We start from the raw sequence: 12,839 nt of genomic DNA, 5'->3' as shown, positions 1-12,839 counted from the left end.
TCTGGTACCACTTTAATGGCTCGAAGATGCCGAGGAATCAAAATACACAAGGATCTTGCTATCAAAATGGGTACTTCAAATATGCGGAAAATTGGCTAGATGTTGTGTTCAATTAGGGCTCTCATAGTTCCTTGGTTATGTGGAGACCCATTTTCTTTGCCTTCATCAAGCTGAATGGTATTATCTTTTTGTGGGGTTTCCATCCCGATCCCCATGTCCATTAACGAGCGAATACTCGTGGCCGTCCAAGACCAATAAATAGCTCACGCCTTTCATCGGAAGGCATTAATTAATTGAAATTTACGATTAGTCGTTGTGACCTCTGCAAAAACAAGAGCCCCCTCCCCCCCAAAGCACCATAAATGTCCCGGTTGTTTACGCATGCACCCAAACTTAAATTTAAGGGCTAGGATATCACTATGCATTGCATTTATAACCAATTGAGACGGGCTTTATTATGAAAAGAACCCTACCCTTATTGCCTGGAGCTGCCTTCAAAATCCTTGTCGATCCAGATTAAAGGCTCTGATTTAGCTTCGGTGCCTTGCTGAGATGACTCTAAAAGAACGGTGAACAGCAAAGAAAGATAAAAGCGAGATCCCTAAAATTGTCAAAATCGATAACTTACAGATGGGATTAGTGGTTGGAAGCGACATTTTGTCTTGGTGCTTTGATCTTCAAAGATCACAAAAGGAGCATGTCTTGGGAGCAATCGGCTAAAATTGCTAACAGTGACACATCCAGAAGTGTTTTCTTTAGCGTCCGGGGCGAATGTAGTATAGCTAGAATTGGCTGCCGAGCCAGTTGATGATACATTGGTTTGTGTTGTTATCATTTTGGAAATCGCATTGGCCTCATCACAAGAAGTAGGAGAAACCGATGGAAGCGACAGCTTGCTGCCAATTGCATCGGAACATGCTTCGGTAGCCGTTGGATCGGTATGGTCTTCTGGTGCCATATCAATGAGTTCAGGACAAATGCGAACTGGCATCGACAATTCGACCACATCCTGCTTCTGGGCGCTCTCTTCTATTAAACTTGCATTGCTTGGTTGTGCAGGCAAGTTTTCATTGATGTCCACAAGATCCATTTGGCTTTTGGACGAAGATAACCTTTTTGCGGCCTGCCTAGCGCGAGACTTGACAGTAATGGAGAGAATCGCTGCTGTAGAAGTGTCTTTCTCCGTAATGCTTGCTTCCTTTTTCATTGCAGGAACATAGGCTGCCGAGCCGGGATCATTAATGACCAGGGAGGAGTTGAGCTGCGGGATATGAACCTCAAATTCGGGCTCGACAACAGCAACACCCAACAAAGGACAAGGAACAAGTGCAAGAGAAAGCATATGAGCAATGGGATACCAACTCCATGAGTAGCATGAGAATAAAAGAGCGCCAGCGACCCCTGGCCAATGTCGTTGTCCATTTGGTAAGAGTAAACGCAAACGAGAATTTTTACCACCAGCATCAATTATGCCTTGTCCAAGAACAGCACCAAACTTTGCCAATGGATCCTCGTTTCGATTTGAAGAAATTTTCTCAAAAAGGCGACGTACAGATGTTCCTGCCGATGGAATGTTTAAATTCATCATGACCAAAGAAAGGCCGATTATTGCACCTTGGCGAACAAAGTCAATGGGATCCTTAGTAGCCAAGCCAGTAAGGATACGCACTGCCAATGAGTTTCCTGTATTTGCCAATGCAATTCCAAGAGCAATACAAACTCCATATCTTACATGAGGGGAAAATGAATTGGCCAAAAGCCGGTCTGTTAGCGCGAGAAGCCTAGATGGGGAGCCAAGTAGGCCAAATCCAAGTGCAATCGCTGCTGAACGTCGTACCTCAACATTTTGATCAGACCCGATAGCATTAAGGAGCCTAGAAATAGATTCTGAAGTAGCATCGCCAGAAGGTGTCACCATGGCGAGAGCAATTGCAAGCTGAGCTCCAGCCCTAAGCTCAGGATGAGCGTGCGGAGAGGTCATTTCATCGATAATTGGGCGTGCTATTTTGTCACCAGCTCCTGAGAGCATCAGTGACACAGCGATAGCGATTCCGCGGATAACTTTATCATGGCAAGATGCTGGGGGAGTTGATGTTGCATACCGAAGTAGCTCCACGGCATCAGTTGGATCTCCAAGAGACAATAAGCCAAGGCCAATGGCAGCGGCCTCGCCAGAAACGGCGGAGCCAGAATATAGAAGCGTCTTTAGCAGCCCACTAATTTTGGTGTCAGATGAGCCAAGAGAAAGTAGGCCGACAGCAAGAGCTGCTCCGTGTTGGCGTGGCTCATATGTGGTAGAGTTAATATCCAAAGATAAATGTGGAAGAATCATGTCCTTAAATGCCTCAAAAACTTCTGGAGATCCCGTTCCGCCTGCGGGAGGAGCAGCAGTAGCCAGCCCAAGAGCATATAAAGCGCCTCCTTCAGAATATGGAGAGGATGAGTTATTATCGCTTGCGGGAAGATAGCTGGACAGGATATCAATTAAAGTTCCCGGGGTTTGTCCTCTATGAATAACTCCCAAAGATGCAGTGGATGTGAATTTTGCCCAATTTGTTGCGTGGGAGATAAAATCAATAGAGCTTCGGTAGACATTATCTGAAGTGGTACCGCAAGCCGAAATGCCTTGAGCTATAGCAAAAGCACAGTGATGGAGAGAGCTCTTAACACTCAAATGGGATCTTGTTGCCATCAATACAGTAGAATCCATGTGATTGTTTCGAGAAGAAAACTCGAGAAGAAATTGCGTTTGCAGGTATCCTTCAAAAAGAGGTGCTAGCTTGGCGATTCCCTTCTGTTCTTCGCTTTTAAGATGCCCTACAATTTCAACAAGTAGATTTCGAGGAGAAGCCTCGACAAGAAAAAGGACCACTTGCAAGATGATGGAGGCGGCCTAATGTTAATTTAATTGCTTCTCCATATGTTACCTTTGGATTTCCACAAGTCGATGAAAGCAATGAAGTTATGAATGAAGAAATCGAAACAGAATCGCGTAATCTAATCCAGCATGTTAGCCCATGGAGCATTCCGTCAATGCAACCAAGGCTTTGGAACTCTGTTGCTAATATGGAAAGCATCTATGAAAAGTTGACCACAAAAAAGTACCTGGTTCATGGATTGAGAAAGCGAAGAGTCAGACGTTAATCCATCAAAAGTATGTTTTAGGAGCGAAAATTTGGCCGAGGATCCGTGAGATAGCTCAATAACTCTTTTGAAGATATTGATGCGCCCTGTGGACAGCGCAATCCCAATTACTTCATAGTATTGACTTAAAGAAAGAGCCTCTCCAACTATGGCATCAATAATGGAAAGAAGTTGTGGATCTTCCGGATTGGCCGTAAACATATCAATAGCCTTGGTCTTTAAAACCTGAATCCATTCTTCGAGGCGTGTCCATCCTACCAGCGATGGCCCAGCAGCAAGGGCAAAAAGCAAGCTCTGTTCGTAGTCCCCAAGGTGGTAGAAGGCTTTTGATAGAATAAGAGAAGTATATTGCCGCTCTTCGGTACTCCTCTTTTCGTCTTCGTTCAGAATTTCAAGCTGAGAAATATCACTGGCACTTAAGAACGCCCAGCAAGAGTCAATTTCCTGCGCAAGTTGCATAAGGGCCTGCAAATGGCCGCTGCCTGAGCGTGAAGAGGACAACAATGACTCGATGAGCAGCGGAACTAAAATAAATGGGCAATCCGTACCGTTGACGCTGCTACTGGCACGGTCGTGTATTTCTGAGTGGGAAGCAGCATGATCCATGTCTGATGCTGAGGTTATCATTGTCCAAATTACAATTAAATTTTTAAAATCTTTTAAATTTCAAATGAACTCGGTCCCTGGTGGCGGTCAGCATGCCTCACCAGATTCTGCCACCTCTGCATCGCCCACAGACTTGGCCATTCTAAAGTATCTCAATACGAAAGGATATCGAAACCCAGAAGAGCTTGCACCAACATCGACTACCATCGAGAATTTGGCAATGGAGGTGATTTCGGAGCAAGATTCTCAAATTGCCACTTCTACTCTTTCTGGGGGCTCGCTCACACACAATCCCTCTCCAACATCTATAACCTCTTCATCTTCCTCAGCCACAGGTGGTAGCTCTATCCTTGGGGGATTATCTTCGCAAAACCCGTCAGCCCCATCACTGCAGGTGGTTCATGCTTACGAGCTCCAATTTATTAGAATGAAAAAATGGATCCTCAACAGCCTTGAAATTTATCGAATTGAGCTGATTTCCCTAATCTTCCCGATTCTCGTGCATTGCTATTTGGATTTGCACTCAAGAGGATGTTCAACGGAGGCCACGAACTTTCTCACCACTCAAAGAAAAGATGCCCTTCTAAGTGCTGCCGAAGAGGAGGATTTAGACAAGCTCCTTTCGATTAAGGACATCGCTCATTTGCGCGAAAACTCTCTTGCAATTGCCTTTAGGAGTTATAAGTTTAATGTAAAGCTCTCTCTTTATGCCTTTGAACTTTTTGTCACCTTTGTAAATGAACATCGATTGACCCTGATCAGGAAAATCGTCAATGCTCACATTAATCTGATTGTGACAGAAGGACATCATTTTCCAACTACAACGAATCAGCAGGTCTCGACGGCCTCCAACTCTGGTTCAGGAGGTGCTGCAGGTTTAGCGAGCTTCGTAGGCACTCCCCAAGCAGAGCCTGGAAGGAAATTTGTCCCTCCGTCGCTTCCAAAAGTATGGTGGGGTGTTCCTCCCCCGGAGGAAAGCATCTTAAGAGTCCATTCAAGTGCGGTTCCTGACCATGCCTCACCAGTGGTTCTTCAAGAAAATGAATCTCTTGCCTCCTCATCTTCAATGATTCCGCCTCTGGAATCATTAAGGGGAGAAGAACCGGACACGGCCACCCTTCTTGCTCGCCTTAAAGAACTGGCAAGACGGGTAATTGTTGGCCGTAATTTGCTGCCCTCATCTATTTGCTATACTCTTCACAATTCTTACGGTAGGATAGGCGTTGTTCGGTTCTCTCCTGACGGGGTTCTCATGGCCACCGGTTCGGCCGATTCACATATTGACATTTGGAGCACCGGACGTGGGCTTCCTCCCGGAAAACCTCCTTGCTCAGTATTGGCCGCTGTAAAGAAATCACCCGAGCTTGCCCATCTGGATTTTGACATGCTACCGACAATTGCAGAAATCAAAGAGTCAAATGGCGAATGTTGCTGCGGCGGCGTCGATGGAAAGCATTCCATTTCCAGACGCCTGATTGGCCATTCTGGTCCCGTCACTGGCCTCGCATTTTCATTTGACCGTCGCATACTTCTCTCATCTTCGATTGACGGTACTCTCCGGCTTTGGTCCTTAGATAACTTTTCTTCTCTCGTGCTGTTTAGAGGCCATTCAGGACCAGTTTGGGACGTGGCTGTTTCCCGTGCTGCCACTTGCAATACGCCAATTTATTTTGCTTCTGCTGGAGCAGATAAGACCATCCGAATATGGTCCTCAGAATGGCTATCACCGATTCGCCTTCTTGTTGGACATCTTGGAGATGTGGAGTGCATAACATTTCATCCAAATAGCCTCTACCTTGCCAGCGGATCCTCTGATCGGACAATTCGCATTTGGGACGTTCAAACAGGCGCAACTGTCCGTCTTATGACGTTGAATATCATGTATTCGTCTTCATCGATTACAACATCGATTCCATCTGCTCTCTCTATTTCTCCTTGTGGAAAGTACTTGGCTGGGGGCGACAGCGGAGGTAGAATCTACCTATGGGACATTTCTACCGGAAACACGCTTTTTTGCTCAGAAGATAAAGAAAAAGCGCCCTCAATCTATCCGATCTCGTCCCTTGCCTGGTCTATGATTGAAGGGAGAATACTTGCATCGGCTTCCTTAAATGGATCTGTTGCTCTTTGGGAATTTGGAATCAATAAAAGCGATCCAACGGATGTGAAAGCAGCCATGCCATCAGAGGATGGAGCATCGTCGAACAACTGTACTACCCATCAGTCCTCATCATCGCCTCTGACTCTTCTGAAGTGTTATTATACAAAAAATACTCCCGTGCTTGAGATTGACTTTTCTGCTCGCAATTTGCTTTTGGTTGCCGGTGCATATACCCCTCCACCAACTGCGCTTTGATGCCTTGTCATCGGGTATTAAATCAAACCGTTACTTTGTTCAACAATTACAGCATCTTTACATAAAACTTATCGCTTGTTTTTTGGGTAAACCAACCAGATGTGCTCCGACAAATGCTTCCCATAAGTAGAATTTAATTTTTAACTTTTAAAATAAAGTGTTTGATTGTCCAATGTGACGAGTTCCATACTATCGATGGCTTCTATTCCAAACGGCCGTTGAAATTTAGGACTCGCAGATCGGATCAGCCTGACTCCACACTTGCACTCGCATTCGTATGTAGGTACTAAAATCACAGGCAAGATCTTGACACAAGTTATGAATTTGCCAAGTAATCATCCTTTATTGGTCTTGGAGTCCCATGGACTTCAGGAACTTGATGGCGTTTGCGGTTTCCTTGGCTTGGCGGTCTGTGGACCACCCAGCCTCGGCTGCCATAATTGAGACAATCTTTGGGAGAGATTCAAGCGCTGCTTTTGAGTTCAAAAAGGCGAGACGAGTGCGACGGGCCAAAATGTCGACTGCAGTCTGGGCGTACTCATGACGTGCGGCATATCTTATTTCTGCCTCCAAGAACGGATAATCGGGGACAATTCGGCTATAATCTGGAAGGCGTTTTCCTTTGGCAGCGTCGGATGTGCCCTTGGCATCGAGTTCAACAATCATGTAAGCACGATCTCCATAATTCTGGACGAGATGGTCTGCTGTTTCGCCGTCTAGTTTGTATTTGTGGATAAGATCAAGGGCCGTGGTAGCGCGACTAAATGTGTCTGCTCCAATTAGCTCCGTTTTTGCAGTGATGGAAGGGCCCTTGGGGAGTAATTCTACCGTAAGTTAAAGCAAAGTTACTAAACGACTTGATGGCCTCAATGATGGTCTCTTCCGCCATATTTCTGAAGGTAGTCCATTTTCCGCCTGATATCGTCATAAGACCGGAGAGAGATTCGGAGACGAGATGAGAGCGAACAAGGCTCTGCGTTGTGGTTGAGTTTGGATCTTTGATCAAAGGACGAATGCCGCACCAGGCTGCCAAGACATCCTCGCGCGGGATCTTGACGCTGGGATTCAAAAAATGAGAGACCTCGTTGAGAATAAATTGGATGTCTTTTTCTGCCGGAATTGGATCATAAGAGAGATTAGATGGTTCATCGGTGGTTCCTGCAACCACGCTTCCTTGCCACGGAAGAACAAAAACTACACGACCATCGGAGGTAGCCGGGTCTAAAAGACCCATTTTGGAGGGTGAGTAATGGCTGGGAAGAACGATGTGAACTCCGGAAGATGGAGAAACCATGGCCTTGATATTTGGCTCATCCATCATACGGATACTATCACAATAAGGCCCTGTGGCATTAATAACTCCCTTTGCTTTGATAGGAAAAGACTCTCCAGAGATAGAATCACGAACAATGGCGCCTGAAATCTTTCCTGATTCCGGGTTTTTGGTAAGAGAAGTCACCTCAACATGATTGACAGCAGTTGCTCCCATTGCGATTGCGGTGAGAGCAATGGAGACATTGGTTCTGGAATCATTGTGCATGCCATCATAATAGACCATGGCACCAGCAAGGCCTTCTTGCTTGATCAGGGGAAAGGCCTCAATTGCCTTTGTGCGCGACATAAAGTAGGAGGTGGAGACACCCTGCGTGCCCGCAATCAGATCATAGGCTTTTGATCCTGCCCAGAAGTATGGCACAAGGTACCACTTGTAGATGGGCAGCAAGATTGGCATTGAATGGGAAAGATGAGGTGCTATCTTCAAAAAGGTTGATCTTTCACTGAGAGCCTCGCGAACCAGTTTGTATTGCTCCCAATCGAGCCCCATAACGGCCTTTTCCAAATATCTCACACCACCATGTACGAACTTTGTTGACTTTGAGGAGGTCCCTGAGGCAAAATCTTCGCGCTCCACAAGAGCAACTTTAAGCCCTCTGGACGCTGCTTCCAAAGCACAGCCAACACCCGTAGCACCGCCTCCGATCACAAGCAGATCATAGACCTCGGTCTTTTTCAAATCAGATAAAAGACTTTCTCTTGTTGGTGGGATCCACTTGGTCAAGCTGGGTCTCTGTATTGATTGGACCTTTGAATCTGCATATACTTGAAAGGGCCCGCTATCAGCATCCTTACTCAAAAGAGTGGCGATTCCGACACCCGAAACTGCTACAATTGTCGCGGCGATTCCTACTCTAGCCGCGTATGGATAGTTGTATCTTGACGATGATCTGCGAAAGGAAGATAAAGTACCGCGTAACGCATTCCGAAACGACGAAAAGGCCGAGGAGTTCATATAGTGCACTCTGTAAATATCACACTGTAAAAAGCAACTTTATATTTTCAATCTGATAATAGCCATTGACTAGCTGATTTTGAAACACTTCCCGCACCCACGCTGCTTGCATATATGTATCAGGATCGACCTTGCTGACCATTGATCGGTTACCAATCATACTGGGATTTCAACACCATATCACAAGACAGATTGGAATAGGTTGCCTGCGCGATCCATTAATACAGCCAAGTGAAATCAGTACTGATTTCCTTTTATTTCCGACATGTATCCAGGCGACTTTTTCTACAAATCTTGGCCACGAAAAGAAGTTATTATTTCTCGTTCGCTCTAGCTTACGAAAGGAAGCCAAGGATTTTTTCGAGTGATATTTTCAAAAATCAGCATCGCAGTAGCACATAAACCACCGCAAAAAGGAAACAACTAGAGATGGGTGTATCTTCAATTTAAGCCAAACGTAGACATATGTGCAGATGCCTCTTTCTTCGGTTTTTATTGGAAATCCATACCTAACCCTGATGAACATTATTACTCCTTGCTCAAATAGTTAATCCCCCCACAAAGGTCTTTTTGAGTAATAAACAACAAATAAGCACGGAATTATCCATATATGAATACATTTACACTAGCATCTTCAGGATTATGAAAGCAAAATATTCCATTTGCACAGAAAATAAGGGCTTTACGTATTGAAGGAAATGATTCAAATAAAGTGGAGCTTTCCGATGTAGTCTCCGAAATCCACTTCATCTAATCGGCTAGCAAGGAACAATCAAGCACTCCATTTATATTTGCCATGGAGCTGCGAAATTTTTCATATTCAACCCAAACGCCTGTAATATGTCCGGATGAATTCCGATCAACTCTAGCTCATTAAATTTTACAGATCTTGAATGATAAATTTACAGTTATCTCGTTGGCTTGAATATGTTGGATACTTGAAACTTACCTATTTCACCGTAATAAAAATTTCTCAAGGTCTCGATTTTTGTGTTTGGCTAAAGTTCCATTTAGCGGTGGTAACCTTAAAATGTTTTTTTGCGGCTGAACTTCAAGTCTGCTCTACCAGTGGCCATAATATCTATAACAATATTTAAACGGATCAAATCCTTCAGCATATTCAGAATGGAAAGTATCGAGGCTTTCAATGATTCCTAGTACGATTGAGAGCCAATTTAGACAGAATATCCGGCCAGTGCTGGCATCTGCTTGGTTAAACTTAATTTATCTTGGGCGGTTAGAGTTAAGTGAAAGCTGTAATATACCAGATCCAAAGACTCAATGCGGCGGTCGTGTGTCCACTGTATGCGCATCTAGCTGCTTTAAATCAAGTTACTCGATTCAGCTAAAAGACATTATCGTTGAATCTGGTCAATTTACAGAAGAATTTAGGCTTAACAAGGCTATTTAATAGACTCTACGTCATTTACTTCGGTTTTCTATATCATATGTGACTGAAATTCAGAAAGTACAGCAAAACTTGAAAAGATAAGGGAAGTTTGTATGATGTTCTAAAAAGATTCTTATTTGAAGAGGATGTCCTTGCTAAATAACGGCAGATATCAGCTTTTTGACAAGGATATCCATTTGATAAAATATTGCAGAGAATTTCTTGGAAATATGAAGACCTGATGAGTCAACCTTCGGAGTTTAATTGATCATTTGAGTAATCGATGAATTTAATATTGCAATTGGATGCAAAATTTCATGTGCAAAACAGTCTATAAATGGGTAGCAACTTTTTCAAAAATTTGTCCACTTTGATGATCTTTCCAAAGCTTATATTTATCGTAACTTTCATTGCAATTCTGATGCTCCCCCAATTAAAAGCTGAAGATGATGCAAACAAAAGAAATTTACAAGATCGAGCAGACGACCAACAAGTTGTAATACTTCAAACAGTGAAAAAAACGGGAGAAAATCTAGATGCTATATTAAAAACCCGAGATCTATTAGATCAAGATATTTTGGAACTTCGAGAATGTGTACAGGCTCTTCAAGCTCTACTAGTTCCAAAGTCTGTATTAACTGAAAAATATCTACCAGCTCTACAAGATCTTGCGCAAGAAAAAAATCAAAAAGATCTACGAGATGAACAAAAAACTCTGGAAACTTTAAAAGGTTCAAAAGATGAAGAGATTGAAAAGAGTATAAAAGATATAGACGAGATTCAAAATGAGCTTTTAGGCACGCTTTTAGACGAGCTTTTAGACGAGCTTCTAAAAAAACTAAAACAGCCATCAGATAAAAAAAATCAACAAGATCTAAAAGCTTCAAATGGTGAACAAATTCAAAATGGTATAGAAGATATCGACAGAATTCTAAACGAGACGACAATTTCACAAGCTAAAGAAAATCAAAAAAAGAGCACCCCAAACAAACTCCAGAAAATCAAAAAGAAAAACCTTCATCAGCTAAACAACATTACCCAGGGGGAGTACCACCAAATGGTTCCACATAAGAATAAATTAAACGTTTTTAAGGCCATTAACTAATAATCCCATACGAATATTTTCCTAGTTTGGGGTCACTAACCTAAACTTATGCTATTGATTGCAAGCGTGCATTACTGGAATGGGATAAATCTGTTCGTGCACAATATATTCCTTCGATTCAATGAAATAACTGCCAAATTTGGCGCTCCAACGCAACGTTATTGAAAAGCCGTGAAAAACTACCACCTCATAAATGTTGGCCCAAATTCAAAATACCTTCCACATTTATTCGGTAAAAATAAAATTCAAATTCATCGATGCATTAATGAATGCCATAAGAGAGTGTGTGAAACTTCAAATATTTATGAACGTTAAATGGGACACCGATCAATATTCAATAGAAAACTGTAGCAAAAATCAGATCACTTATCGAAACCGCTGTAAACGAATATTTTGGAAATTTTTGGCACAATTCGATAAATCTTCGCCCTGGATGTTCCATTATGGAAAAAGGTCCTCACCTGAGCCATTTGAAATGAGGATTCCAGAAATTGCATCCTTTTACAAGAGAAATACAGCTTTTGGTATTTTAGAAAAAACTTTCGAGCCATCTGGTAGATGTGGTAAATATCGGGGTAAGCGGAGCAGGCAGCGTGAATTTTTCCAGGCAGCGTTGGGCTGATTGTTCATCCAAATCGATACCATCTTTTTTTGGTTGGCCTCAAAGGTAATATTATTTTCTAAAGAAAAACAAAAGTGCAAAACGAGTGATGATGCAACGATAATGTCAGTTAGAGGCCTTGCTCAGGATAGTGATGCGGTGTCAGAATCCAGATTTTCGATTCGTCAAGCGTGGCTTTGTATTCCTTTTGAAAAAAGAACCTCAAAAATAGGGGAGCAAAATTAATTCTCGGAAAGGCCTTCAATTGTAGCCTTTGAAGCTGGTTTTCGGTGAATATATTCAAAAGTGGATGGTGACAAACGAGCACATGCTATTGGATTTCTGCAGCCGTTGCTCGAGTATGGGGGTTTTCTGAAAAGACAGTAGCCAGGAACCAGATGGCATTTTCTGAAGTCCCTCGGGCCAAATCGCTAAAAAGAATCGGGGCAGACCGAAAATTTCCACTCACCAATTTGTATGCAACTGTGCCAAATGACCACGTATCAATGGGTTATAAATAGCAGGTCGTCTCAGCCAATAATGTTTCTCTGAAGACTAAAATATGAGCCAACACGGGGCTAAATATGCGGGTATTCTACACTTCATTGCATGGGAATCGGCGATCAAGCTTTCTTGAGTGATTGAAAGCCCAAAATCGGCCAATTTGTGTATCCCAATCACAAGGAAAAATTTACAGCGTTCACGCAGTCTGTGGTTATGAGAATGTTTGAAAGTTTAATGTCTCGATGAAGAAACCCATGTCGATGCATAAAAAAAATGTTCGTTGCACAGTTTAGAACAGATATGCCGTGGCTTCTGTTTCACATACTATTCCGCCAGAAAAAAAGATGTGCTGTGGAATAGTTCCCCGCTGGAGACATCCGCGCAATGAAATGGGCGATCTTTGGATTTGGTCTTGCGCTTAACAATTGATGAATCAAAACCTCATTTGCAATGTCGATTGCTCAGGAAGAGGATATCTAAATCATAAATCACTATTTCTTACTAGCTCAAGGGAAACATTCAAATTATGTCGAAATTGGCCGGCCAAATAGACCTTTGACGAGGAGTCCCGCCTGATTTTGCCAATCAGGCGATAGGTCCGGCCATCAACTGTGTATGACGACATCAAATAATTTGAATATCCAATTTATTAAACCCTAAATTTTCAACTAATTTGCCTAAGCGACCTCCTGCACCAAAACAGAAACAGGATTCACTCTGGAAATAGATTGTAATTCCATTTCATTTATAGAGTCTTTATGTGAAAAATCACGATCCGCTTCAACATCACTTTTAGAGCAACAAACTTTGCCGAAAAAAGACTTATCGCAGAGAAAATCGGAT

General features: G+C 43.0%; 5 protein-coding genes across 5 annotated transcripts; 3 read left to right on the top strand and 2 right to left on the bottom strand.

The window, feature by feature from the left end:
- Positions 1–610: 610 nt before the first annotated feature.
- On the bottom strand, positions 611–3,771 carry DI09_125p50 (uncharacterized protein; the record flags this gene model as incomplete). The annotated part of the gene is made up of 2 exons (XM_013383897.1): positions 611–2,893; positions 3,106–3,771. The coding sequence occupies 2 exons, from the start codon at positions 3,769–3,771 to the stop codon at positions 611–613; spliced, it is 2,949 nt and encodes a 982-aa protein (XP_013239351.1).
- A 43-nt stretch (positions 3,772–3,814) lies between these two features.
- Positions 3,815–6,106, top strand: DI09_125p40 (uncharacterized protein; the record flags this gene model as incomplete). Its single annotated transcript, XM_013383896.1, has 1 exon — positions 3,815–6,106. The coding sequence occupies one exon, from the start codon at positions 3,815–3,817 to the stop codon at positions 6,104–6,106; it is 2,292 nt and encodes a 763-aa protein (XP_013239350.1).
- Positions 6,107–6,448: 342 nt separating this feature from the next.
- Positions 6,449–8,396, bottom strand: DI09_125p30 (uncharacterized protein; the record flags this gene model as incomplete). Its single annotated transcript, XM_013383895.1, has 2 exons — positions 6,449–6,876; positions 6,956–8,396. 2 exons carry the CDS (start codon positions 8,394–8,396, stop codon positions 6,449–6,451), a joined length of 1,869 nt encoding a protein of 622 aa, XP_013239349.1.
- Positions 8,397–10,123: 1,727 nt separating this feature from the next.
- DI09_125p20 (uncharacterized protein) lies at positions 10,124–10,891 on the top strand (the record flags this gene model as incomplete). The annotated part of the gene is made up of 1 exon (XM_013383894.1): positions 10,124–10,891. One exon carries the CDS (start codon positions 10,124–10,126, stop codon positions 10,889–10,891), a length of 768 nt encoding a protein of 255 aa, XP_013239348.1.
- A 475-nt stretch (positions 10,892–11,366) lies between these two features.
- Positions 11,367–11,738, top strand: DI09_125p10 (uncharacterized protein; the record flags this gene model as incomplete). The annotated part of the gene is made up of 2 exons (XM_013383893.1): positions 11,367–11,454; positions 11,578–11,738. The coding sequence occupies 2 exons, from the start codon at positions 11,367–11,369 to the stop codon at positions 11,736–11,738; spliced, it is 249 nt and encodes an 82-aa protein (XP_013239347.1).
- Between the last annotated feature and the right edge of the window lie 1,101 nt (positions 11,739–12,839).

Source organism: Mitosporidium daphniae (genome assembly GCF_000760515.2).
Source record: "Mitosporidium daphniae strain UGP3 chromosome Unknown contig-125, whole genome shotgun sequence".
NCBI lineage: Eukaryota > Fungi > Microsporidia > Mitosporidium > Mitosporidium daphniae.
The sequence above is the reverse complement of the archived record's forward strand: the minus strand, read 5'-3'. Positions and strand labels throughout refer to the sequence as shown.